Raw genomic sequence first — 27,312 nt, 5'->3', positions numbered from 1 at the left:
GCTGCTATCACAACAGTCCTTTCCCCAGTGTCAGCTGCAGTGGGTTTTGACAAAATGGGCATATCTGGCTCCATGGAAGGTAAAACTAAGCTTTATTTTCTAAGCCTGTGTAGAATAGCGCCTCTCTATTATACCTAAATATGAAAGAGAAAACTTAGAAAAGAGTGACTGCAAAGAGACTATAAAATTAAAAACTCTTAAATTAAAAAGTAACACTGGTATATTTCCCATTTTGAATTTCTAAATTGGGTGGAAAAGAGAAAAGGGGCTAATAACTAATGTATGGCATACACTGAGTATGAACAAGCAGAAAGTCGAGGGAGCGGCATAAGGAGCAGGTCAGAGACAGGGCAGGCTATTTTGAATTGCACTAGATTGCAGAAACTATAAGGTTTAAGCAATGAATCACACAAAATGCTAATGAGATTGCTGTTACATAAATTGTGCTGAAAAAGCACAGGCTCTGCCAAGAAAAAGCAAACCATTGTCAAGCTTAATATGATTCAGCTACCTAAATATAACAGAAAATCCACCATGGGTTTAGCAATAATCCTGGAGCTAATGACCACCTTTAGAACTTGGAGACGGAGGAACTTTCATTTAAGGTTGGCACTCTGAGCCACTGGGGTAGAAACTATCTGCTGGCAGATCACCTGAACACCAGATGTTTGTGGAATCCTTGTTTCGATCAGCACTCACTGTGGTCTAAAGCTCTAAGGATATCAAAGGAGAGGACATCTTTGTCTGGGTAGACTACATTAAGTGCCCTCTCTGCTGACTTTCTTCCCTCTGCAAACAAGGATTGTGGCAAAGATGGATGAGATGTCGTCGCTTCTGTTTTGTCATCTGGAGAGGTGCTTTCTTAGTCTAGTTACAGATATGTGCTCAAGATGGCAAAATATTCTCTTAAAAGTTTCAGTCCAATTTACTAGCCCTTGTGTGAGGCAAAAGTCTCTGAAGTAGTCACAATTTTCTTCACTCTAACACAGTGGGCTCTTGATTAAGGCAAACCAGAGTAAGTGACCTACACAACTAATGAAAGGTTCCTCATCAAATATATGGACCCAGAACTTCTTGACCTTCCAGGAAGTCAATGCTAAATTGATTAAGTCGATGCCTTATATGCAGTTAGGAAGTTACCAAAGCACCCTCCCAGGACCACAGAGAGTAATGGAAACATTTTAATATTGGTAGAGCAAAGATGATAGGAGAGAAGAAGCTATGTAAGCAATAATGAAATGGAACAATCCCTCAATATCAGGTATAAATTATAATATATTTTTTCTGGAGAATTGGCTTTGATTTCTTCTGAAGTATGTACTGAGTGTTAACTGTGGGCCAGTAGCAATGCTAGCTGCCACAGATGACACAAAGATAACTCAGGTCAGGGTGAAACACCTGGGCTCTGGCACCAGACTGCCTGGGTTCCAGCCCTGGTTCTGTCATTTATTCACTCTCTCAGTTTAGGCAAGGTTGTTAATCTGTTGGGACCACAGTCTTCTCATCTGCAAAGTGGGGTAACAGTAGTACCCAGTCATAGGGTTCTTGTGAGGAGTGAATTAGATGAAGCACACACAGCACTTAGCAAAGGGCTGGGCACATGCTAAGAGTTTGATGTGTATCAGATTTATTTATAGACATAAACAAATGTATTTATTTATCGATATAGATTCTCTTCTCATGAGCTACATTCAGTCTGAATATAGTCCATATAGCCTTTGTCTCCTTCATCCTTAAGATACAGGTAAGTCAGCATTAGACTGTTATCATTGGGAAAAAAAACAGAAAAAGAAAGTAAATTTCTCAAGGTTGTGGCCAAGTGTCTCCCTAGCCAAGTTACTACCCCTTGCTTTTCTAAAAGGAATGAGGCACTTACCAGCTCTCCAAAGTGTTTCATGGCGTATTCTAACACCCCGGCAGCTGCCTCTGGTTGCTGTAGCTTATTATTAATGCTGGGAAAACAAAAGGAAGAGGTGGTTACACTCAACGTGTCGGAGGGTAAGAGGTGTGGGGTCACTTGTGGGCTAATGGCTCACCGGTATGTGAGGGACAATGTCTTGCAGATGCAGAGAAAGCATCAATTATCTATTACCACCCAGAAAGCTCAACTTGAATGACGTCATCTGAGGAATGGTTTCGTCTTGATCCCACACTCCTAATTTTGAGGGGGCAACATTTGGTAGATAGGAAGCCGTGCTCGCTCTGGGGCCCTTCCTCCAACCAGCAGAGACTGGTTTCCTGTCAAATATTGTAAGTCAGGCAGCATACGTCTGTTTTTTAAAAACTAGAAACCCTAGATCCAAAATAATCCCTGTTGTAGAGCGCAACCAGATGAGGTGCCTCTAAATTTCTAACTCCTACTTCTTCTCATCAGTTGCCTTCAGTAATAGGAACAACCAAAATAAAATAAATAAAAATAATTGGTTTCAAGATAATGTAGTTTAGAAAAAAACAATGAAAATTCCTCCTTTTCCTCTGGTTTAATGAATATCATTTATTCAGTATAAAATCATTATATTTTCCATGTGTTAAGAATAAATGTACATTAAATCTTGTTTTAAAAAAGAAAATCATTGGGACTCAGCCCGGATGGCCTAGTGGTTGAAGCCTGGCGCGCTCCGCTTCGGCAGCCCAGGTCCAGTTCTCGGGCGTGAAACCGCACCACTTGTCTGTCGGCAGCCATGCTGTGGCAGTGCTCACACACAAGAATGAGGAGGACTTACAACTAGAATATACAACATGTACTGGAGCTTTGGGGAGGGGGAAGGAACCATCGGGCTCTGTGGGTGACACAGAAGTGGGACTGAGGCTGGGTCATCCACATGAATGACAGAGAACCCCAGGGTCCGTGGCTGTGTAACCATCTTGACTGCTCCCCTCACAGAACCCATCTCCTTCAAATTCAGATGCGTCCTTAGACCCTCCTCAAGGACCACCCCCTACTCTGTAGCAGGCTGTGAGGGGACCACATCCAGAGTTACCTGCCTGGTCTCTCTGGCAGAGCATGCTTTTCACTAACACTACACGACTTTGCTGATGTCATCTGTAGGCAGTATGTGGCCAGGTTGGGGGAGGACTGTGGCTGTACTGGGGCAGGGGAGCAGCAGCACTGGAAGGGTTGGGGCCTGGAGGCGTTTCGTCAGAGAGGCTGCAGAGATCCTGAGAGCAGGAGAGCCGTGGGGCTCAGACCCTTGTTCCAATAGGAACTTACGTAAACATGAGAGAAAACAGCAACTAACCCAACACTAAACAGAAGCGTGAGTTAGGGAAGGAAGGAAAAGAGGGAACGAGCAGGCCTGAAAAAGTCGCTGTACAATGATTCTATCTGTTTATAGGTAGGGAGCAAAATGTGACAGACCAGCTTGAGAGTCTAGACTGGTTTAACGAGCAAGGATCTGGTTTATTGCCTTGAGTACAAACTGTCCACTTGACTAGAATTAATTTTTAAGTGGCTTTGGGAAATTCCAGGATTTGGGTTCAATGTGGTAGTATGGCAAGAGATTGCTGTTATAAATATTATTTTAAAAAATTCAAATTCTGCCACACTTCTTCCAATAAAACTGAGAGGGAACTGCCCAGAAATGGGAGGAACTAGAGAAGTTAACATTTGTGAAAGTAATAATCTAATGCCTCATGTTTACAAAGCACATTTCAAATAATCTTTCCAGGCTATCACTCCTTTGTCCTCACGCATCCCTGAGAGTGGGAAGGAAGGTGTGATCAGTCCTGTTTTACGCTTGGTGAAATTAAGGCCCGTGAGGGCAGTGATCCTCCCCCGGCTCACGATGAGCGTAGGCAGGCCCCATAGGGTCAGAAGCAGCCCTCTGTCTCTTTGTTAAGGCAGAGTGGGGGTGGAGAGCTTCAGATCTGGAGTCAGAAGACTTGAATTCACACTTCTGGAAGGCCAGTTCTGCTACTTACAAGCTATGTGACCATAAGCAAGTCATCTTTTTTGAGTTTTAAATTTCTCATCTATAAATTGGGGCTAATACTACCTCCTTCACAGGGTTCTTCAGGGAATTCAGTGAAATAACGGATATGAAATTGCTAAGCAGGTCCTTATAAATGCTTCTTCCCTCATTTGTTTTTGTTGAATGATGGAAGTTGCAAGAAACACAGTTATATGCTTGTGTACAGAAAAAACACATCTAGGACTGAGACTTGAGCCAGCACTAGGAAATCAAGGCAAGTTCCAAACTCATCCTGAATGGGACTATTCGAGTTTGGTGCTCAAACTCTAGGCTCCAGGCTCTGCAACCAGAGGGGAAAGTCACCGTACAGATATCCCTCTCTCTCCTACAGGCAACCTCATGTGGGATCTCCTGAGTGGATCCATTGGTGCTTCTGGGCTGGTCCTAAGCAAAGCAATCAGCCAGAATGTTCTCAATAAGACAGTCTGATGAAGGATTCAGAAATGTTTTTAATTTCAAAGTGAAGCCATAACATTATGGTTTCCTTTGGGAAGCCCTATTAGAGTTTTTCTAAGCTGAGAATGAAAAGCAAAGCCCAAAGGGACTAACTCCACTGCAGGTTCGCTGTGAAGCAGTTCCCCACTCCTTTTGGCCCTGTAAGTCATGTTCTCAACTTTGCTGCCTGCTCACATGGGGGTAGATAAACTGTATTAATAATTAATATTACTGGGTATGGATTTGTGATTATCTAGTCCCCTGAACCCAAATAAAGACTTTTGAAGCATAAGAAGACAGGAAAAAAGCCAGTATATATTCTACATATTATAATCAAATAAGTAATATATCATATAAATATATATAATTATATGTTATATATCTTATTTTTAGTTCTAACATAAACTATTGGGATGGCCCTGGTAGGAATAAACTGTTCTGATGATGAGGAAGATAAGGTGTTCTTTGCCTGAACCAAAAGACGCTAACACCAAGAATCAGACATGAAAATCCAGGAGTTCTAACAAATGTCTCCCAACATTGTGTTCTGGAACATTCTATTTTCAAGAAAATTTATAAACATTACCACAGCTTGCCTCACTTTGGGGATAAAGCGACACAAAAACAAGCAAAAGCCTCTTCCCACCCTACTCACCCACTCCTTGTGCATAAAAAGAAGAGTTTTGCAACAAACTGATCAAAATCAGGAAGTGACTACAGATCTCAGAGGAGAAATACAAATTTTACCTTAATATTGCTATGGCTTTGAAATACTTCCTCTAAGGACAGACTGACATAGTAAAGTAAAAAAATAACTCATGATATGGTCCCAACTCCTTCAAGAGAAAGTCCAAAAAAGGCATCTGCACAATACTTCCCACTTGGATGTGTGTGGAGGCAGGTGAGGATGCAGACAGAGCCCAGCGGGAAGGAAGGAGAGCGGGTGGGCTCACTGGGGGAACTACGGACCAGGACTTTTAGTGACTGCCATGAAAACTGGGGGTGTACCTTGAGATCCACGATAAGTGCTTGTCCAACAGTAAGGACAATCACTGAAAAATTACAATGTTGACTGAATGGACTAAAACACACCCATGAAAAATGAGTGGGATCAGTCTGAGAAAGGGTCTCTTTCAAATATTAAATTTTTTTTAAAAGATTTTATTTTTCTTTCTTCTCCTCAAAGCCCCCCAGTAAACAGTTGTATATTTTAGTTGTGGTTCCTTCTAGTTGTGGCACGTGGGATGCTACCTCAGCATAGCTTGATGAGTGGTGCTAGGTCCGTGCCCAGGATCTGAACCGGCATAGCCCGGGGCTGCTGAAGTGGAGTGCACGAACTTAACCACTTGGCCACGGGGCCGGCCCCCCAAATATTAAATTCTTGGTCTCTGATTTGAGGACCTGAAGGAAAGGAGACTGTACACACCCACTTTCAATTGTTCAGAGTAGAGATTTTAAGTTAACTAGCTGCTATCACCTCTTTATTCCTTCCTCCTCCCTGTTTTGATTTTACTTTCCAATAGAGCTTTCTCCTTAAGTTACAGTGCTCTCTTCCTTCCTTGTGTGGAGTCTCCCAGGCATGCCTACGAAGCTGCTGGAGAACGCAAGCGCAGATGTAGAGGTTCTGGAGAGGTAAGTGAACAAAACTCTTGGTGGCCAAGAAAGTCTGTCGTCTTGTTTGTGACCTTCAACTTTTTCTCCTTCCTCCATGACTTCTGGTACTCTATCATGGGAGGCAACATATTATAACAACAAAAAGATATCTAAATTTATTGAAAGCTCACTTTATGCACCAGGCACCATGCTTACTGCTTATCTGTGTAATCTCAATCCTATGAAGCAGACACTATTATTAATATTCCCATTTTATATATGAAGAAACTGGCCCAGTAGGTCACAGGCTATTGGATATCATCCTTGCCCTTAAAAACTGTACCATTTAAAATAATCTTAAGTAATAACTAAGAGTATACTATAAACTCTGCAATGGGAGGGGCAGTGTCTCAGCATCAGTAGGCACCCAGTCAATACTTGTAAAATGAATGAACGAAGCACTGGATGGGATGTTTCAATTAGCTGACTCTCTCTCTCTCTCTATGTAATTCCCATGCAGGAGAAAGGAGCCCTACAGTGCCTCCACTTTAACTTCCTTATTGATACTGTGGCTAACACTCCCCTCTGACCCCTAAGCTCCCATCCCCTATTCGTTAGTTCCTTTCAGAAGCTACTGACACACCTTAAATCTGCCCAACACAAGTCAGCCATGCTGCCAGCAGGCTTTTCCGAGGCAGCTTGTTCAAGGCTGCCAGGTTTATAGACAGAGCCCAGAACGCAAAGTGTGGGATAAATAAGCCTCTATGGAAGCTCAGGAGTTCCCAGCTACTAAGTCTCCAGTCTTCTGCATACTTGGGTGACACAAGGCTCCTTTAAATAGTCCCCTTTTAAACTCAGATGTCGTTTTATGAGACTGAAGGGAGAGACTGTATGTTTGGCTCATGTAAAGAAATCGTCTTTGCTCAAAAGCTCCCCTAATGAGGAACTCTTATTTATTGGGCAGCTGGAAGTTTTCTACAGCCTGTTCTGTAAACGCTCCTTTGTGTGCCCCTCAGTCTTTCCCAATTAATGCTGGAAGCTTCAAAAGGGCAAACTGTTCAAAGCCCCCACCCAACAGCAGAGGAGTGCTTAACAACACAAACCAGACCCCACTGACATTGGTCTGGTTAAAACGATCCCACAACACACACGTTTAGAGAGATGGAGGCTTAGGCAGCAACGTGACCACGACAAGTGTGCAGAAATGACAGGTCGACCAGATTTCCCATCTCCTCTCCATGCGCAGAGGCCAGAAGGAAAAGAGAGCTGTGTCACAAAAACTTTCTAAGCCAGCGGATACCGATTCCTGCTGCTGTCTTAACACGGGGAGAGGTGTTATCTGTATGCTACTCCATTTTTCAGTGAGAACATCCAGTCGAGATCTTCTACAGCTGTGAATCTATAGAGCAAACAGGAAGTGCCTAGCCACACAATAAAACCCAGAGCCCACAAATGAACCTGGTGTCAGAGAGACACTGAAGAGAGACAGGAAAACACAGTGAATTAAGCTATCAAGAGGGTAAGACACAATGATACAGACATATCCACTCATTCATTCCCCACCCAGCTCCCCTACCCCAAGATTTAATTTTTATTAAAAGAAGCTGAGTTCAAGAGCTTGAAACTGGGAAAATTCTTGGCAATTGAGGGAAACACTTTCTAGGGTTGAGCAGAATTAACAAACACAGATAAGAAACTGCCTCAATGTCTTCTATATCAAACAGATTAAACCAGGCATCTTTTCTCCCTTCTCTGAAAATCTCTTTCTAAAAGTAGGGAAAGTGTGTGAGCTGAGTAAGTGACTCAGATGTGAAGGAGCTTCTCATTTCCTTGGTGGTTCCCTGTCAAGAGTGATGGCTGACAAGCCAGTGCTGGGAGCGGGGCCTATTTACTTCTCCATGACTTTCCCTTTCAAGCTTTTCCTCAGTGCTTTTCATGCACAGGTGGTGACTAGTTTCACTGAGGATGAGACTGACAGAAAGGGTCGGCCATTGCTCAAGGTCTTGATGATGACTCACAGCAAAGCAACAAGAGGGTCTCCAGCTTGGCATCCAAATGCCATCCCTACCACCTGAAGAGAGACCTGAAGAACTCTTGTTTCTTGATGGGTTTTCTAAGTTGTTGCTCCATAGGCTTCTGGACTGATGTCAAATCCAAAGTAATCTGGCTTGGTAATTCCTTCTTGTATGGCTCTTTTGGTGACCAACTTCATCGCTTAGCCTTGACGTCTCGGTGACCTCTGCTATTAAGGGAAAGTGAGGTTCAACACAAAGCCTGAGCCTGTGTGAGTCAGTCAAAGAGGAGCATCAGCAGTCACATCTGGGGGCCGCTTAGGCCTTCCTAGTGCTCCCAGCAGGAACTCACGAGGATGATACACACGCTTCCTAAATGGCTCTAGGCGTTCTTCCTCCTGTCTATTTCTAGTGCATACCACAGTCTGCGTTTTATTTGGTTCCCTGTCAAGTAAGAATTCTCTGAATTCCCTTGGCACCAGGCTGGTGACACATGCAACACAGCTGAGAGGGGACCTCGGCAGGTCTGACTGAGGAGCTCCTGAGCAGCCAAGATGAGGCCAAGCTGGACACTGCTTCAAGTCCTTACCACCAGATCAAGTACTTTTTCTTGTTTCTCTTTCAGATGGGTACCTGCTTCTGATCACCCCATCATTTCTCCCAGCACTGGCACTTAGCTCTGTGCCCAATGTATGACAAAAGACAAAACAGCTTGATTTGTACACAGAACTAGGAAGATCTGGGGTTGACCAGGTCCTGATGTCTTTATCAGGCAGATACCCTGGGACTTGGGGAGCAGCAGAATGCCCTGGGGAAGTGAAGGATGCAACAGTCTCTTTTTGAATAGGGTAATTTAAAAGCAAAAACCACAGCAATGAAGACAGAGGGCAACGTGAGAACATCTGAGATGTGACATGGAGAAAGGTGGTGGGAGGCAGTTTACACACAGGCAGCGAGGAAATGAAGGCAGACTGACAGGCCTTCGAGTTACCACTGAAAGCCGGGGTCAGGTGATGAAAATAGCCCTGAGTCTCGCAGGGTCAGATTTCCTTTCTTGCTTCAGGAACTTAGGAAAAGTGACTTTACTCTTTTCCTACACATTAAGAAAGAGAAGGCTGGCCTCATTAAAAGGTGTCCTTGGAGCTCTTGGGGACCTAAGGCACCAAAATAAAAAGATTTGGTGCAAGAGAGGTGGCTCACCTGGGGTGATCAAAGGGACAATCAAAATGGGTTCCTGACTCGAAGTCCAGAGCAGCCTAAGGAGACAGAGCTCTTACTGTGCCTTAGCCCCTTACTTTGTCTGGTCACAGCTTAAATGGTATGTCTGTGACAATACTTAAGAGGCCATGCTAACTCTGTATGTGAGAAAATGGGGGCCTTTAACAATAAAAGAGACAGCATGCTAACAGCTGGGTATATCAGGGAAAGGGAGACAAAAAATCCTCTCTTCAAGATTGGTGGGGGAGGCATGTCGTTTTCGTTTAATTACGAAAAATTTGGGTGAGGGAAGCTCACCACAATATAATTACCCCTTCAAAATACTATTTTCACCAGTGCATATTCTGTATAAATAAATACATATTTTATACCTAGTAGTGACCAGAGCATTCATACAATTTTGCATTTTGCTTTTTCACATAACAGGCATTTCCCACTTTATCCAGAGTCTTCATAATTACTTGTAATGGCCACACAATCATTCCAGCCTGCTGCTAGATGCTCTGCATGAACCCAGTGTGTGGGCGCAGCCTCTTGGCTAGCTGAGAGCAGCACTTGTCAGATTACCAGGCCCCCAGGAGTGCCGCTCAGGAGCTCACCTTCAGCACTCTACGCTCCCTAGGTTATCTGTCCTGGAGAAGTCTGCAAAGCTGGCTCTGGGAATCAGAGTGCCCATCCTCTGAGGATGGACACAGTGCTCAGCAATAGCCCAGCAAGCTGTCCCATTTGACACATCACTTCTAGGCCCTCCTGGCTGGACGCAGGGCCAGGTGCCCTAGCACAGCCCTGCATAAGGCACTGAGAGGCCGCACAGCCCCAGAGAGTCAAAGTACACGATTTGTGCTGGCCTTCCAACCCAGGGGCCTGACAGAGGCATGTTGTAAAAATGAAGAATGGCTGTCACATTTCCAAGGCTCTGGCTGATTTAGGGAGCTACTGGCAGGCGCATCACTCCCAGCATGTCAGCCAGTTAATTACTTCCAACTTTATCTTTCTTGTCAACACTTCTTGACAAATTGGCCATTATCTTTTTATTCTACAACAATGAGCACTGCTCTTTTTCTGGTGAGGCCTGGAGGTTTTTCTCCTCCTTTCCGCTTCTTCATATCCAAAGCAAAATGAAGAGCTCTGAGAGAGATGATTAGAAAGAAGACGCTGTCAGGAAAAGGAAGGTGAAAAGGAACAAAACGGGGAGGGCTGATAGACTGAATCCAAAGCTAATTTTCAACTGCCTTGACTCAAAGCAGAGTTGATATTTTGGGTAAAATTCTGATTTCTTGGCTTCTCCATGTCCACGAGCTCTGACTCAGTCTATTATGTGGATGAAGTTGGGAAACAAAAATTAAATGAGCTGGCAACTAGTGATTTGGCAGCTTTGAACTCTCCACACTTAATTGCATAAGCAGATGTGAGCTGGCCTTCTACTCCATTAAGGAGTTAGGCCACATTGTAGAAATACTGATGCCCATTCTGGGATAAGGGAAAAGAAAAAAATATGCCTACTTTCTTGGTAAGGAAAAACTGACAGAAGAGGACCATGACACTATAATTGGATTACTAAGATTTACAGCCAATGAGATATCCAAAAGAATTTGGAGAGACCAGCGGCGTCACCACTGATATATTTCATCATCACTGGGACACACTGTGTCAGAGGCATCCATGGGGCAGAACCCAGCACCTACCGTATTGTTTAAGTTCTAAGACGCACACTTTTTTCACACTTTAACATCTCTGAAATCATGATACGGCATACAATTTAAGCTTTCAGAGTATTGTGACACAGTTTAATCGCCAGCAGTTTGTTTCCCCTCCCACAGGGATACATAAAAATCAGAAGCTCTAACTCACCATAAGAGTGGTCCCTGTAACTCTAAGGTGTTCCTGAGGATGAGCCAGATGCAGTGGAAGAGCAGAGGTTTACTACTGAACTACAGCAAGCTTCTCCCCTTAAGAATGGTCTTGGGCTGCAGTGAAAGACCTTCTGTCCTTTTGGTCAGCTTTAGGAGAAACCCTAGGACTCTTCCCTTCGTACAGCTCCTCACTGATGCACTGAAAAAGCAGCTTTCCTTGGGGTTTGTAAGATGCTCTATAAAGGCAAGCTGTTGTACAGTGAACCTGTAAGAAGTCTTCAGAGCAGCCAGATGTAAAGTTACGCTCTACTGGTGACCTGTCAGAGACCTGACCTCTTGGGTATGGCTGGACGTAAAAGGACATTAAAGAAAAAGATGGGGCTAAGAATGAAAGATACAATCTGTGCTTGTGCTCTGGCCACACAGGGTTTCCTCTGTCCACCCACTCTTTGCTGCTTGGAGCTTTTCCACAAGGGGTACAGATTCCTAGAGGCACAACTGGCACGTTTGAAGTCAGCACGAGCCTAGAGGTTTGGAACGTATTTTTGCTAAGAAGTGAGGAGATTTGAGCAAATCCTCACCCCTCTGGACTGAGTGTTTTTTCTTCTGCAGAGGGGCGGGAAAAGAACAAGACTGTGTACCTTTTCTGGAAGCCAGGAAACAACTGTAAAAGCAGGACTCGTACTTCCAAGCAACACAATAGTGACACTTTGGGAACATGTGTTTAGAATTAAGACACAGAGCGGGTTTTGTCTGCCCACCAAGCCCCATGCTGGAAGACTGTAAAGCTCAGTCACCCTTGCCATTAATTGGTGCTCAAGCACAACTGGCTCAATTTTTCTAACTTTCTCGAAGAGTTCCAGGCCTCTTTTCCAATTAGTGCTGCCCAAGTGAGGGCAGCAGACGTCTGGCCTGAAGGGAAGCTCTGCAGCCCTGGCGTGGCTGCACGTGGACTTGTGATCTTGTCCTGCACCCCTGACAGGGTCTTGTCTCTGCCTAAGAGTGATTTTCTGCAATTGCAATGTAACGGTCATTTGATTCCTCCTTGGGGACAGGCAAGATTTGTTAGGTTCCTGCATAAATTACGGGGGATACGGTAGCCCAGAGAGATGGCTGTTTTAATGGGGACAAGTTACTTTCTTTGGTTTGTCCTCAACATTAGCTTCTGCGTGTGGCCCCTCAGGCTGTGAGGAAGGTTAACTGACAGGCCAACAGGCCAGGTGGAAACAATCAGATACGCCATTTACACAGGCCTCCGGAACAAACAGGAGTGGGACAAACTGCTGTCCAAAGTGGTTTTCCCAATTTACATTTCCACCAGAAGTGCATGAAAATCCCAATGCTCTACATCTTCATCAACACTTGGTATTTTCAGCGTTTTTCATTTCAGCCATTTTGGTTGGTGTGTAGTGGCATGTTATAGTTTTAATTTGAATTTCCATAATGACTAATGAGCTTGAGCAGCTTTTCATGTGTTACTGGCCTTTTGAATATCCTCTTTTGTGAACTAAGTACCTATTCACATCTCTTGCCAATCTTTTAATTGACCACTTTTTATTGTTTGATAAGAGTTGTATATATACAGTATACACAGAGGTATACATTGGAGACATCTTGCCTTTTCACACGCTTTACGATGTCTTCCAAAGGGCAGAGATGATTCCTTTTATTGCATTTAATAATGTTTTCCTTTATGGTTAAGGTTTTTTGAATCTTAAGAAATCTTTGCTTATCCCAAGATGCTAAAGATAATCTCCTATATTATCTTCTAGAACCTTTAGTTTTATCTTTCACACTTAGAATTTAAATCTCCTCTGGACTTGAAGTTTTGCATATGGTGTGAGGTAAGGGTCAGAGTCTTTTTTCTCCTATAAGGCTGTCTAGTTGACCCAGCAGAACTTCTTGAAAAGACTGTCCTTTCTTCACTGTTTTGTGGTGCTATCTTGTCATAAATCAGGTGTCCATATATGTGTGGGCCTGTTTTTTGGACATATAAGTCTGTTCCATGTATCTATTTGTCTATCCTTGTGCCATTACTACACTGCCTTAATTACTTACTGTAGCTTTATGATAAATCTTGATTTCTAGTCGGGTAATTCCACCAAATTTATTCTTTTTATTTAAAAATGTCTTAGCTATTTTAATCCTTTGCTTTATTTAACTTAATCCTCACAAAAGTCCTGTGAGGTGAACTAGTTACGATTCTTATCTCGATTTCACAGACTGGCAAACTCAGAGAAGTTAAGTAATTTGCCCAGGGTCATATAAGCATCAAGTGACGGGAAGGGGTTAGAATACAGATTTGTCTGATTCTAGACCCAAGCGTTTAAAGTCCTTCATATACCGCCTCCTTAATCCTCAAGCCAGATGACTCCTTCAGGGCATTAATATGAATGCACTACAATTCTAAACCACCCATTTCCAGTTAAAAATCTTGTTTCGAAACTACAAAAAGCCACTTTCCTGGTGAGACTCAGGAAAACAAAGCAACAAGAGACAAAAGCTTCTTGGATTCCTTCCACAGCCCCTCTGTCCTCAGAATAATCATCACGCCACTAACCTGCACTCAGAGGGTCCCTCAGGCCTGGCTCCCCTCCACCTCTCCAGCTTTAACTCTCACTACCACTCCTCTCCCTTCTTGACTCATAAACCACGCTCGAGTACTCGAGTACTCCTAGTAAGCCAAGATCTAGCACACAGCTGCACCTGTGCTCAGACTGCCTTCTCCCACTTCTGGCTACGTCTTCCTTTTTCTGTAAAACCTGTGTGTCAATTCCCTTGGGAGGCCTTCCAGAACTTCATCTGGGTTGGGCACTTCTCCTCCCTGTCGCCTATCCTAGCATGTCACACTGTCCTAGGGTTCGGCTGTCTCTCCAACTAGACTGTGAGGCACTTGAGGCTGGGCTGGTACTTTCGCTGAGTTCTGCAACTTGCATGGTGGCTAACAGAACAGACGTTTGCTATCAAGTCCTGAGAGAGACCAAAGACAGACTTCTTTTGCTAGGTGCTATAATTAAATAATAGGCTCTAAGAAGAGGCCTGAGAGAAATGATTTCTAATAAGTCCAGGACACACTCTTTGGTAGAAGTGGAATTTAGAAGGCTTAGGGAGGAGACAGAAAGATCTTGTGTGATGGACTTAGGCATTCAGGTGAGACGGAACTAGGACTGCGAGCTAGAAGGTCAGGTATTAAATGGCTATACATGATTAGACAAGCTGTGACTCAAAAGACTTCAGAAGAACTAAAATATTCCCATGAAGTACACAAACTAACAACAAGGCAGGTTCTTCTGAGATGTAATCATTCAACAAACTGAGAGTTTGGTACTCTGGGTAGCTGTTCCTCTTCCTCACCAATTGTGAAAGTGATGGTTTAAGACGAGGCAGGGGCAGGAATACACTACAAAAGGAGGAGTCTCTCCAATGGGGACATTTTCAAGAAAATGAGACATGACACTCCCTTTGGGCGGGAGAGACCACCTCCAGGCCTTCTCAGCTCTGTGATCCTGAGGCTGCCCGAATGCTTCCAGCCCGTGCTGCCACCCAAGGCAGTGTCGCTCCAACTGCGCAGTCTTTGAGAAGTTCCAGGCTAGTAACAGCTCACTGGCTTTTCTCCTTAAGAACATAAGCTTTATTTTCATAAACGTTTTTCCCAGGAGCACCAAGATGATCGTCTTTCACCACCAGCAAAATGGAGAAAAGGAAAAACTCTAAGATGTCCAACCCAGGTTTTCCACATTCTTTCAGTCTATTCCAATTTTTAGGGTCACTTTGTTCACTGAAGGGCAGAGAAGGGATTAGAAGCCTCTCAGAGTAGGGAAAACTGCTCTAGTCCCCCGCATTCATCCTCGTTTTCTTTACCGTCTTAGCTGTACTCAAAACAAGGGCTTATTTTTCCTTCTTTTAGAAATTCAGAATCTAGGACATCTGAGGGTTGTGGATATTTTGGAGGATAGATAATCTTCTGGCATGGGAAATACTTATAATTAGCTATTTTTCTCAAAATTTTGGGAGGGTTTATTGACATTTGGGCAGCTTAGGCACTTTAAGAAAATCTTCAAACAAAAAAAGCTTCTGTCTCCAACTTACACCTTATGTGAGAAATAAGTTTCCAGAAAATAAGTGTCAGAGAGTAGGCACTCATGCTAAAAGCTAGATGCTTCTGGTCCAAATTTAGGAACCCCCTCCTACCTTTCCTGGAAAGGATTGCTCCATGGGTTGCAAATAGGAATGACTGATTTATTTTCTTCCCTGATATGAAAATCTATTCATAATATTTTCCTGTTTGGGCAGGGGAAGCAGCTACTAGGAAGAACAAACAAAAAGCTGACTGGGAATCCATAAAGCTCCATTGTTCCATGATGTTTTCTCTACCTTGTTGCTACACGGGAGCTCCAAGATGGTAGGGTCCCATATGATGTTACATATGATTGTATAGCACACAGCACTTTTGTGGCACACTTGCTGTTTAAGCTCAGTGTCACCGGATGGCCAGATCATCTTGAAGATCCTCATGGAGTTTAGCAGACCCTGCTAAACGACTCTGTTGTATGCTGACAGTTGGGGCCAGGTTCTCATTAGTGAAATGAACTCCATACAGCTAAGACTGCAGTGCCCAGCTGGGCTAGGTATTTGCAAAAAGAGACCAGGGACCGGCTGACAATGCCAATTCTAAACAGACTCCTTTGGGCAGAATGACAAGTTGCTGTAGGGTGCCAGCAACATCCTTACCCCTTAGGAGGCAAAGGAGACTAGAGAGGTGAGAAAACAAACCTTGATCCACTACTGCTTTTTGATTTAGAGAAAAAAAATGTGTTTGGTAACTCCAATTGCCTGAACAGAAATGACTTTCTGAGCAGCTAGAAGCCCCAACTGGAAAAGGACTCTGGGGGCTCTTGGCAGGGAAGAAGAGTTGTCAGGTGGCAGGCTTGTGTGTGAAGGACCCACACCAAATATGAGTGAAAAGTTCATTTTAAGAATTTAAGGTTTGCTGAAATCCCAAGTTTTTTCCATTTGTTTTCAAAGGAAGAGTGTCTTTCAAATATAGTACATAAAAGTTACAATATTCCCATTTCCAGGGATCTATATCATATGTAGAGAATAATTTCAGATTTGCAAACCAGATTGCATAGAAAGAGGGAATTGAGACTCTAGATATGGATTTATTAGGTGATGGGGATTCTTTTCTCTCTGATTTAATATATTTTCCAAGTTTAGAACCATGGCCCAGGATGGGCCTGTTCTCTGTTCTGCCTAAAGACCGATGGAAGTGTGAGTGACCATCCCAGAACCATGTCCAGAAGTCCTAAGTTTTCATCCCTGCTGTCATCTCTGACACCTTCTTGCCAAATGTCAACTGTGAGAAGCTAATACTGGCTCACTCTTTGTTGAAGGAGAAAGCATGTTAAAAAAAAGTTAAAAAAAGCAAATCGTGTGGATACAAATAACAGTCTTTTTTTTTTTTTTTTTGCTTCCTAAGAGATTTACTCTACCCTTCTATTTTTAGAGCTTTTCTAAGTTGGAAATTTTCAAATGTGAGCTAGTGTGAAATCCAGGTTGAATGAGGGTTTTGTAAAACACTGAATGATGATCAGAGAAAGAAATAACCAGTCTTGTGAAAAGCACATTCAGCAAGATGTCCAAATACACCAGATCCTCATATAAATAGCATGGATTACATTAACAGGCCTCCCTGGGTGAGTAGAGAGTCCTATTTGCAACCCTCTTTGCCTACCTTATGCTCACTCCATGATTATATAACCTTTAGAGTGGAATGTGGAAATTCTTTTGACCCTGCCCTGCTTGCTGATAGAGCTGAGCCAGTGGCTGGCAGGGGCATAATCTAATAGGCGAAACTGGAAACACACAAATTCAGTCCTCTCATCTCAGCCCACAGGCTGTGCAGGCAAGGAAAGAGAAGACTGGGCCCTTTCTCCCTCCTCCCCTCCTCTGGCCTAAGTTTACGCTGACTTCACCCAACAGGCACCTGACCCTCCCAGATGAGCTGGGAGGGGCTAAAGCGCCATGCCCGGCCATGGTGGGAGTGGAGGTGCAGGCAGCAAACAATATTTAAGATGCTGACTTTGTAGAGCATTCAGGCTTAGGAAGGACAGCTATAGGATACCCAATTAAGCTGCGCTTTCAGAAACTCAAGCTTTGAGAAAGTCTAGCAAAGAGCAAGGCAAGAGAGAAAACAACAAAGTGGGAAGCCCATCAAGAGTGAAAGGGTAAGGCTGTAATTGCTGCAGCTCTGCAAACCTTAGCTAGGCATATCCAGATTCCCCCAAAGGAAGACCCTTCCTCACCCAGGCCCAGGGAAGATGCTGAAAAAGATTCTCTCACCTGTGACCTGGCTTTGCATTTTTGTCGTGGCTTTTGTCAGCCACCCGGTGTGGCCCCAGAAGCCCCCTAAGCTCAAGACACCTGCACAACTCAAAGTGGCTGCCTGCTGTGAGGAGGTGAAGGAGCTCAAGGCCCAAATTGCCAACCTAAGCAGTCTGCTGAATGAGCTGAGCAAGAAGCAGGAGAGGGACTGGGTCAGCGTGGTCATGCAGGTGATGGAACTAGAGAGCAACACCAAGCGCATGGAGTCAAGGCTCACAGATGCCGAGAGCAAGTACTCCGAAATGAACAACCAGATTGACATTATGCAGCTGCAGGCAGCGCAGACTGTCACTCAGACCTCGGCAGGTAAGGAGAACACGTCCTCACACTACTCACCACCTTCCCCCTCAAAGAGCCGAGCCTCTCTCATCTATAGCATTGCTTCTATATAACTTGGCTGCCAGAATGATTACTGCTGGTTCTTTTGGGGTATACTTTTTTGGGTACATGTCACTGGCTCTATTTTCTCTTTAGTAAAGGCTTACAGGGTATTTCTTTTGATTTCTAATGTTCTGTAAACTCACCCAGTACCTTCATAGATCTCTTATTCACACAATGTTTCAGCATATTGAAAGAATGAATTACCTTCCTAGAGCACAGAGAGATTGTGTGCTTTGTCCAAAGTCACACAGCAAGTCTTAGAAACATGGTTCAAGTCTCCTGATTGGTCCACTTCCTAACCGAGAGCTGACAAGCTGTACCCTCATTCCTAAGGAAGCAGGAACAAACACCAAAAACATAACCCCTGTTGCTCTGGAAGCAAAAGTTTTGCCAAAAACAATTGTCTCATGTCTCTAAGATTTAGTGGAATGGGCATGAATGAAAATTTGTATCCTCTCTCTGCAAACCTCTCTCTTCTCACTGGCTGAGAATTGAGTGTACAGACACTGCTCAGAGCCATTCTAAGAATTCCTTTGTGTTCAGGAAAGGAGAGGCTCCTGTGGGTCCTCAATTCCCATATTTCTATTTTTTTCCCATGATCTCAGATACAATTCTCCCAAATACTACAGGAAATAAGAAAATGCAATGCTGAAATTTGGATTTTCAGTAGGCCAAAATAAGACATATTTAGCGTTTTCTTGTGCAAAATAACTTTCAGTTTCTGGTTAGCCTGGCTCAGACGGCCCAACATGAATGTATTGTTGAGAGACAAATTTGGTTTTCTGAAGTTATCGGGAAATTATTAGTTGTAAGGAGCCTATCCCATAGATATGTCGTTTCTTGCTGATAGAAAAACTTTCAGTCACATTATAAAGCAAGTCAAGAAGAACAAATTAAGTCAGTGATAACCCTCAGTTCAAATGAAGAAAAAGTTCTACAAGGAAATAAGCTTGACTATTCCGTTACCTAAGGCAACGTGTGTAAGTCACTTTCTAAGCCTGTACTTCCTGACCCTCAGTTTGGGGCTGAAAGGTATTCTTAGGCCACTTTCCAGGCAGGCGAGTCCTAATTTGGTCTGTGAGATGAAACCAGACACAAGGAAGACCAGGCCTGACTGAGGAATCCGACGGCACCACTTCCTAGGCCTCAAACGGGGTTTTCTCACCTCCTAGCAGGGAGTTTCTTGGGGGTCAAATGCAGCTCTCCTGCCAGGCCTCTTACTCTTCTTGCCCAGGACATCATTCCTTATCTTTCTTCTCTTTCACCAGGTGCTGAGTCACCTTTATACTCTAAGCAGGTAGCCACTTGGAGAAAGCAGTAAGTTGATGCTTTCATCAGTAATAGGAAATGAAGAACTCTGATGGCAAAGGCTGGCATCCCCCCTGTCCCCTCCTCCAATGTGCTGGGACAATTCTCAGGAGGAAGTGCCACCATCTGCCATCTGTGTGCTCTCCTCTGAAAGGCCCAGTGAGGTGGTCACCAGGAAAAGAATCCAAAGACACAGAGAGCAAGAAGGGCCTTCTGGACAGTGAGAGTTCCCACTCTCTGAATCCTAGCAGGAAAGGCTGTCTCTTCCACAATGCTCTTCGATATTTAGAACAGGGAGACAAAATCAGGCATAAAGCAGTAGACCCCAGGGCAGCTGAGGAAGCTTTAAATCAACCCCAGAGTGAAACCCAGCCTGTCCAATGCTCTCATCTCCTTGTTTTACTAACACTGCCAGGGCAAGGCCTCCAAGGGCTCCTCAAGGTGTTTGCATTTTCATGTGAGAATCAAGCAGTGTTAGGCTAAGGGGGAAACACTATAAAATCTATCTCCCTTAATTAGGGTCCTGGCAGGCAGGCAGTAGCTACGACCTCTTAAAGACGACAAAAACAAAGAAATAAGCCAAGAAACAACAACAAAACCGGACACTATGAGATACTCATGACTTTTCTGGTAATAGAGGCTGGCTGTCCTAGAAGGTGAATTTATTAAACAGGAACATCTGTTATGTGGCCCTCATACACAGTAATGTTTCCAGAATTCATGGCCTAGAACTACAGCAGGATAGTTTACTTCAGAGTTGACCTGAAACCACCTGTTGATTGACCTATTGATGCTATCCAGGTGAAGGGCTTCCCCATCTCCCAGCCTCACCACCAGGGGAGCCAAAATACATCCCCTCTTGGTCTCTCAATGCCCAACTCTCCCAAATCCAGACACTGCCTACTAATGAAAACTCATGTGAATTTTGTGGTAGAAATGAAGTCTCAGTTTTTTAACTTTCAATTTAGATATAGCAGGAATGCGTGCTTGCCACAGAGCCCTGGGTTTGGATGCTCATCCCTGTGGTTTGCTCCTTTTGTAGATGCCATCTATGACTGCTCATCCCTCTACCAGAAGAACTACCGCATCTCTGGAGTGTACAAGCTTCCTCCTGATGACTTCCTGGGCAGCCCCGAGCTGGAGGTAAGGTCTTTACAGCCCACTGCCCATGTTCTACCATCTGTCCTCTACCCCTCAAAGGGCTGGGGACGACAGGGCTCCTCACAGACTAAAGAAAGAAAAACTCAAGACAGAGAAACAAACACTCCAAACACCAGAGAGCTATCCAAACACTCAACTTATCGGGGAAAAACATGTAGGCATCTGTTTTGCCCCTTCGAATAATTTTCAACCAAATACCAAACCTTCTAACCTAGATTAGATAATTCCATAACCACCACCTAACTAGTTGAAATCTCGTGCCATGTCCTAGAGCACTTATTCTTTGGGGGAGGAGAAAAAGAGAACATGTAGAGAGTATATCAGAAGTATCTGGATTTTGTTTCCTCTCAACTATATGTACACTTGACCCCATCCTCATTTTTTGAGAGTTCTTTCTCAGCAAACCACCCCGCTGCCCCGGCTTGCAGCAGCACTGGAGTGGAATCACTGCCGCCTGAGCCAGTGTGACTGTGGCAGTGCACACTTCCATTGGCTCTGCGGGGAGGGGAGAAACGTAGGGAGGCCCACCCTCACACTCCTGCTGCCTGTCTCTTCGGGTCCCTGACCAGAGCACCCTCCCTGCTCCAGGTATTCTGTGACATGGAGACGTCAGGCGGTGGCTGGACTACCATTCAGAGACGAAAGAGTGGCCTTGTCTCCTTCTACCGGGACTGGAAGCAGTACAAGCAGGGCTTTGGCAGCATCCGTGGGGATTTCTGGCTGGGGAATGAACACATCCACCGGCTTTCCAGACGGCCAACCCGGCTACGTGTGGAGATGGAGGTGAGCACAAGGCCTGGGTCCCTGGTACTGGATCAGGCTGCCACACCCAGCTGCGCACAATTCTGGAGGCACTATTCCTGTTCTGATTCACGATAGGCTTGTATATTTATTATGATGGTTTTCCTGCAGGTTGCAGTACAGTCAAGAAAGTATAGGTTTTTTCCTATTTTTCATAAACGTGAGGCTGTAGGTGCAAAGAAAGAGGCTGGACTCAGGCCAGAGCAGACTAACCCAACAGCCATCTGGGCTGAAACACTGTGGTCCCTGCTCTGGCCTGGGGTACAAAGTCCTCTATGTGCAAACTTTATTGACATTGGTTGGCAACTCTCATCAAAGGCCTTGAAGCAGCACCATATTCTCAAACTACTTCATTTGAGTACGACAAACTACTTCATCATGACATCTCTGAGTGGGATACAGCAAAAACACACATCCACACCTTACAGACAAGGACATGAAGAGATACAGAAAGAGAGACTAACCAAGGCCATATGGTGGGTCAGGAGAGAAGTCTGATCTGGGACCTGTTTTCCAAGGGTAGTGTGGTAAACAAGGAATAGAGCCTTACTAAATTCCCAGCAGAAAAAAGATGTATGGCTGTGGGCTGGAGAGAGAGAAGAGGTGCAGGATAGTATGAGACAAAATCCTGCTGCAGTTTTTCTAGGCTCTGCCTCCTTCCCGACAGGACTGGGAGGGCAACCTGCGCTACGCAGAGTACAGCCACTTTGTTTTGGGCAATGAACTGAACAGCTATCGCCTCTTCCTGGGGAACTACAGTGGCAATGTGGAGAACGATGCCCTCATCTATCATAACAACACAGCCTTCAGCACCAAGGACAAGGACAATGACAACTGCTTAGATAAGTGCGCACAGCTCCGCAAAGGTAAGATTAGGGGGCTGGGGTCAAGCTCAGGGGTAAGCCCACATTCCCACTTGAGGAGAAAGAGTGAATTTATAACTGCATAGCTGGTATTCTGGCTTTGGTATTTCTTTTTGATATGGGCTCTAATTGCTTAGCTACTGTTCAAAAACACTTGACAAATCCCGAAGTCTAATCTCTTAGCTATTTCCCAGGGGAGGACATACTCAGCTTACTAGTACTGTTTCCTGTGCCAGGTGGATACTGGTACAACTGCTGCACAGATTCCAACCTCAACGGGGTTTACTACCGCCTTGGTGAGCACAACAAGCACCTGGATGGCATCACCTGGTATGGCTGGCATGGGTCCAGCTACTCCCTCAAACGGGTGGAGATGAAAATCCGCCCAGAAGACTTCAAGCCCTAAAGAGAGACCTGCTGTGGAGCAGGGCAGTAGAAATGGAGACAAATCGAGGCTAGGCAAGGGTGCGGAAGGAGAGGAAGAGAGCATAGAAAGGGTGGGGATAGAAAATGGCCTATAACCTCCACTGAGAGAGTAAGTCTCTGAGGTGCACAATAAAATTATATGTACCAAGGATGTTACAGTAAATGGGATGAAGTATTTGAACACATTGGGTCCTGGCACATACTTCTCAGAGGGCTGGCCTGAGTGGGTTCTCACCTGTGACCCCTGACATAGCAGTGGCTTCTCTTTTCCACATAATTTTTCTGTGAAAGAATAATAATCGTGAGACCACTTGATCCATTTACTCTAAGGCCTAGGTTACGTGAGGGCAGAAAACAAATCCCTTTGCTAAAAACAACCATTCTATTTTGATCCTCCGGGAGGGGTCTCGGGTGTGAGAGAAAGGAGTGAAGAGGGTGGTGCAGGAGAGGAGTTTCTATTTTTAAATCTTCAGTTCTATTTTTACCTTCAGTCTATATGTTGTTTTTAAAATGACAAGAACTGTTCTGCTGGAAGTGAGCCGACCCAGGCTGGACCCGCTTGGAGGAAAGCGCAGGGCAGTGGGCCTTCCAAGTGTCTTCTGAGCACCTTCCCTGCTCGGCCTCAATCAGGTACACTAAAGTGGGTCTAGTGGCAGCTGGGAGCTCCAGCAGCAGGTGGGGATAAGTCCCTTGTGGATGCTTGCACAAAACTGCCTTAAAATAGTCACACTCAATATAGCTGTATCTATTCTATTTTCTATTTACTCTGTAAGAAAAGGGCTCAAAGAGCTTCCTCTTTTATCTATAAAAAAATGGCTGAAAAATGAAGGTAGATGACACTACGGTTAATAGTTCATGCTGTGTATAAGTATTTTCCTTTGTAAAAATAAAATATTGTAGTTTGTTTTAAACGTTCAAAGTTTCTTTTTCCTTCTACAATAAACTCCTTTAAAATGTGTTTGTTTTTAAATGATTACCATTACCATTTAGAGCATGGTAAAAAGTGGAACTGAAAAATCAGAGGGTGAGCAGTGACAAAGACTCTGAGTTTGGTGCAGTCTTCAGGGAAACCAAGGGAGGAGCAGGAAGCCAAAAATGAAAAAGCGAGGGACAAAAAGGGCAGCAGCCACTGCTAAAAGGTCAGATTCTGGCACACCTACCTAACCCCGACAGAGGCCAACGCCACCACTGGCTTCAAAACACTCTGCAAACCAACACTCTTACTTTCTACTTGAACAAACTAATACATATGAAGAGGGAAAATATCTTTAGCCATAACAGATGTCAAATAATCTTGACCTTTAGGAAGGCATTTTTCCTTGCCAAAAAGAACCATTCCCTCGAACCAGTCAGTATAAGGTAGGCCATTATTCTTACTCAGTATTTTCTACTGTACCTACAGTCCTTTGATTCTTGGGAACTTAACCTTAAAAACAAGAATCTCGGGGATTTTCAAAGAAATAAGTGAGCAGAGAAGTACACTGTAGGAAGGCATCCCATGGGACAGGCAGGAAGGGGAATCTGAGATCCCTGGCAGCCAGCACAATACTGCTAGGAAAGAGAGGATAAAAAGATCGGTGGTGGGGGGTGGGGGGCGGTGGGCAGCCCGGTGGCACAGTGGGTAAGTTTGCACATTCCACTTCGGTGGCCTAGGGTTCGCCAGTTCAGATCCTGGGTGCGGACATGGCACCGCTTGGCAAGCCATGCTGTGGCAGGCGTCCCACATAAAATAGAGGAAGATGGGCATGGATGTTAGCTCAGGGCCAGTCTTCCCCAGCAAAAAGAGGAGGATTGGTGGCAGATGTTAGCTCAGGGCTAATCTTCCTCAAAAAAATAAAAAAGATCAGGGGGTTAAAAGGAGATGAAGAGGAGGAAGAACGTAAGATGCCTATGGCAGAAGCAGCTAAAAATTCTCTCTCTCATCTACTATACACCCCCTAACTAAAAAAAACTGAGGCTCTAGGCAACAAAAGCTAGAATAAACAAGTGGGACTACCTCAAACTAAAAAGCTTCTGCACAGTATAAGAAATTGTTTCAATCAATAAACTGAAAAGGCAATCTACAGAAAGGAGAAAATATTTGCAAACCAGAACCCCTCATAAGGGGTATTAACATCCAAAATAAATAAAGAACTCATACAACTCAATAGCAAATAATCCAATTTAAAAATGGGCAAAGAATCTGAATAGACACTTTTCTAAAGAAGACATTCAAATGGCCAATAGGTACATGAAAAGGTGTTCAAAATCACTAATCATCAGGGAAATGCAAATCAAAACCACAATGAGATATCACCTCACACCTGGTAGGACAGGTATTATCAAAAAGGCAAGAGATAGTAAGTGTTGGTGAGGATGTGGACAAAAGGGAACCCTTGTACACTATTGGTGGGAATGTAAACTGGTACAGCCACTATGGAAAACAGTATGGAAGTTCCTCAAGCAATTAAAAATAGCACTACCATATGGGCCAGCAATCCCACTTCTGGGTACACATCCCAAGGAAATGAAATCACCATCTCAAAGAGAGATCTGCACTCTCACGTTCATTGCAGCATTATTCATAATAGCTAAGATACGGAAGCAACCTCAATGTCCTCTGACAGATGAATGCAGAAAGAAAATGTGATATACACACACACAATGGAATATGATTCTGCCATAAAAAGAAGAAAATTCTGCCATTTCTGATAACATCAATGAATCTGGAGGGCACTATGCTAAGTGAAATAAGACAGGAAAACAAATAATATATGGTATTACATATTTGAAATCTTAAAAAAAGAAAAGTTGATTTCACAGAAACAGAAGAGAACGGTGGTTGTCAAGGGATGGGGGAATGGGGAAATGGAGAGATGCAGGTCAAAGGGCACAAACTTTCAGTCAGAAGATGAATAAGTTCTGAAGATCTAACGTACAGCATGGTGACTATAGTTAATAATACAGTATTATATATTTGAAATTTGCTAAGAGTAGATCTTAATTAAGCATTCTCACCATACCCACAAAAAAGAGTTAACTATGTGAGGTGATAAATGTGTTCATTATCCTGATCTTGGTAATCATTCCATAATGTATATCAAATCATCACATTGTCTATATATATACAATTATAGTCATCAATTATAGCTCAATAAAGTTGGGGGGAAAGCATCTATATTGTACTAATCAAAACCTATAGTTGCTGAAATTTACTCATATTTTTTATAAACACAACTGAGAAACTGAAATATCAACTTTTTGTGACAGGTTAATGTTCAAAAAAAAAATGTTACCATAAAAAAACCCCAAAAACAAAAAACTGAGGCTCCAAGTCAGCCTTTGTGGTTGAGTTCACCCTTCTGAGAAAACTTCTGAGAGAGAGCGGCAGAGGGGAAGGGAGAGCAGTTGTTAAAGAACACAGAGACTATCCCAGCCACTTCACCTGCAGTGGTGCAAAGTCTGACCATAACTACCATTTTTAAAGCACCTCTTCTGGTGCAGGTTGACGATGGATACCAAGGATTCAGAGATGAGTACAGCAGAGTCTCTGACCTTAAAGAAGACAGAACCACCAGGAACCAAAAGGAGAGCTCAGTGTCACTCCTAAAGATAAAGAACATTTTGCTCTGACCACATCCTCTAAGATCTGTGAGAGAAAAAGGTATGAAAAGTATGAAAAAGAACAGGCCTGATAGCCAGTTGTTAGAGCTGCATGTCCACCCATAAGCACTGGCCCTGTTTTTAGTTTTACTTCTGCAGATGTCTCAATCAGAAAATTTTTTTAAAAATGGGGTTACTTTTACACAGAAATTGAAATATAATGACATATACCCCAAATTTATATAATGTTATAAACCAATGTTACCACAATTAAAAAATTAAAAAAAGAGGGTTGGCCTCGAGGCCTAGTGGTGAAGTTCAGTGCTTTGAAGACTGGCACAGGGGCCAGCCCCATGGCCGAGTAGTTAAGTTCGTGCGCTCCGCTACGATGACCCAGGGTTTCACCCATTCAAATCCTGGGCGCGGACATGGCACCGCTCATCAAGCCATGCTGAGGTGGCATCCCACAAGCCACAACTAGAAAGACCCACAACTAAAAACACAACTATGTACCAGGGGGCTTTGGGGAGAAAAAGGAAAAATAAAATCTTAAAAAAAAATTTAAAAAAAAAGATTGGCACAGATGTTAGCTCAGGGCAAATCTTTCTTAGCAAAGATAAATAGATAAATAAAATAAAAAATTAAAAAAAGAAATATAATGATGTACACCTGAAATTTAAATAATGTTATAAACCAATCTTACCTCAATAAAAAAAAAGAAAAAAAAATGGGATTACTTGTCAGGGACTGGGCAGTGCAAGCACCCAACTTTGAGCTCTCTTTTACTTGGGGTGAGAAGGAAGAGCAGGTGCTACAGATGGAATGTGTGTGTCCCCCTCAAATTCCTATGCTGAAGCCTAACCCTAGTGTGATGGTGTCTGCAAGTGGAGCCTTTGGGAGGTGTTTGCACCATGAGAGTGGAGTCCTCATGAATGGGATTAGGGCCCTTATAAAAGAGACCGAGAGTTTGTTCTCTGCTTTCCACCATGTGAGCACACCGGGAGAAGCTGGCAATCTGACAACCTGGAAGAGAGCCCTCACCAGAACCCAGCCATGCTGCTCCCTGATCCTGGACTTCCCAGCCTCCAGAACTGTGAGAAATCAATGTTTGCTCTTTAAGCCACCCAGTCTATGGTATTTTGTTATAGCAGCCCGAATGGACTAGAACAGGAAATAGGTACTGAGATGTGGGGTACTGCTGTAACAAACACCCAAAAATGTGGAAGTGGCTTTGGAATTGAGTAATGGGTGGAGGCTGGAAGAGTTTTGAGGTGCGTGCTAGAAAAAGCCTAGATTGCCATGAAGGGATTTTCAAAGGCAATTC

At 43.8% G+C, this 27,312-nt stretch overlaps 2 protein-coding genes across 6 annotated transcripts in view; one reads left to right on the top strand and one right to left on the bottom strand.

The window, feature by feature from the left end:
• Positions 1-27,312, bottom strand: part of MTOR (mechanistic target of rapamycin kinase) — a 119,422-nt gene that overhangs the window by 40,720 nt on the left and 51,390 nt on the right. For all 5 annotated transcript variants that reach the window (XM_046660389.1, XM_046660391.1, XM_046660390.1 and 2 more), the window contains exon 29: positions 1,877-1,952. In XM_046660389.1, the coding sequence (XP_046516345.1) occupies positions 1,877-1,952 (76 nt within the window). The remainder of the gene's footprint in view (positions 1-1,876; positions 1,953-27,312) is intronic.
• On the top strand, positions 17,199-23,236 carry ANGPTL7 (angiopoietin like 7). Its single transcript, XM_046660394.1, has 5 exons — positions 17,199-17,772; positions 20,198-20,298; positions 20,905-21,099; positions 21,785-21,983; positions 22,217-23,236. The coding sequence occupies exons 1-5, from the start codon at positions 17,403-17,405 to the stop codon at positions 22,384-22,386; spliced, it is 1,035 nt and encodes a 344-aa protein (XP_046516350.1). The 5' UTR covers positions 17,199-17,402; the 3' UTR covers positions 22,387-23,236.

The sequence above is a fragment of the Equus quagga genome, chromosome 5 (genome assembly GCF_021613505.1).
Source record: "Equus quagga isolate Etosha38 chromosome 5, UCLA_HA_Equagga_1.0, whole genome shotgun sequence".
Lineage (NCBI taxonomy): Eukaryota > Metazoa > Chordata > Mammalia > Perissodactyla > Equidae > Equus > Equus quagga.
This window is presented reverse-complemented; position numbering and strand designations above follow the sequence as displayed.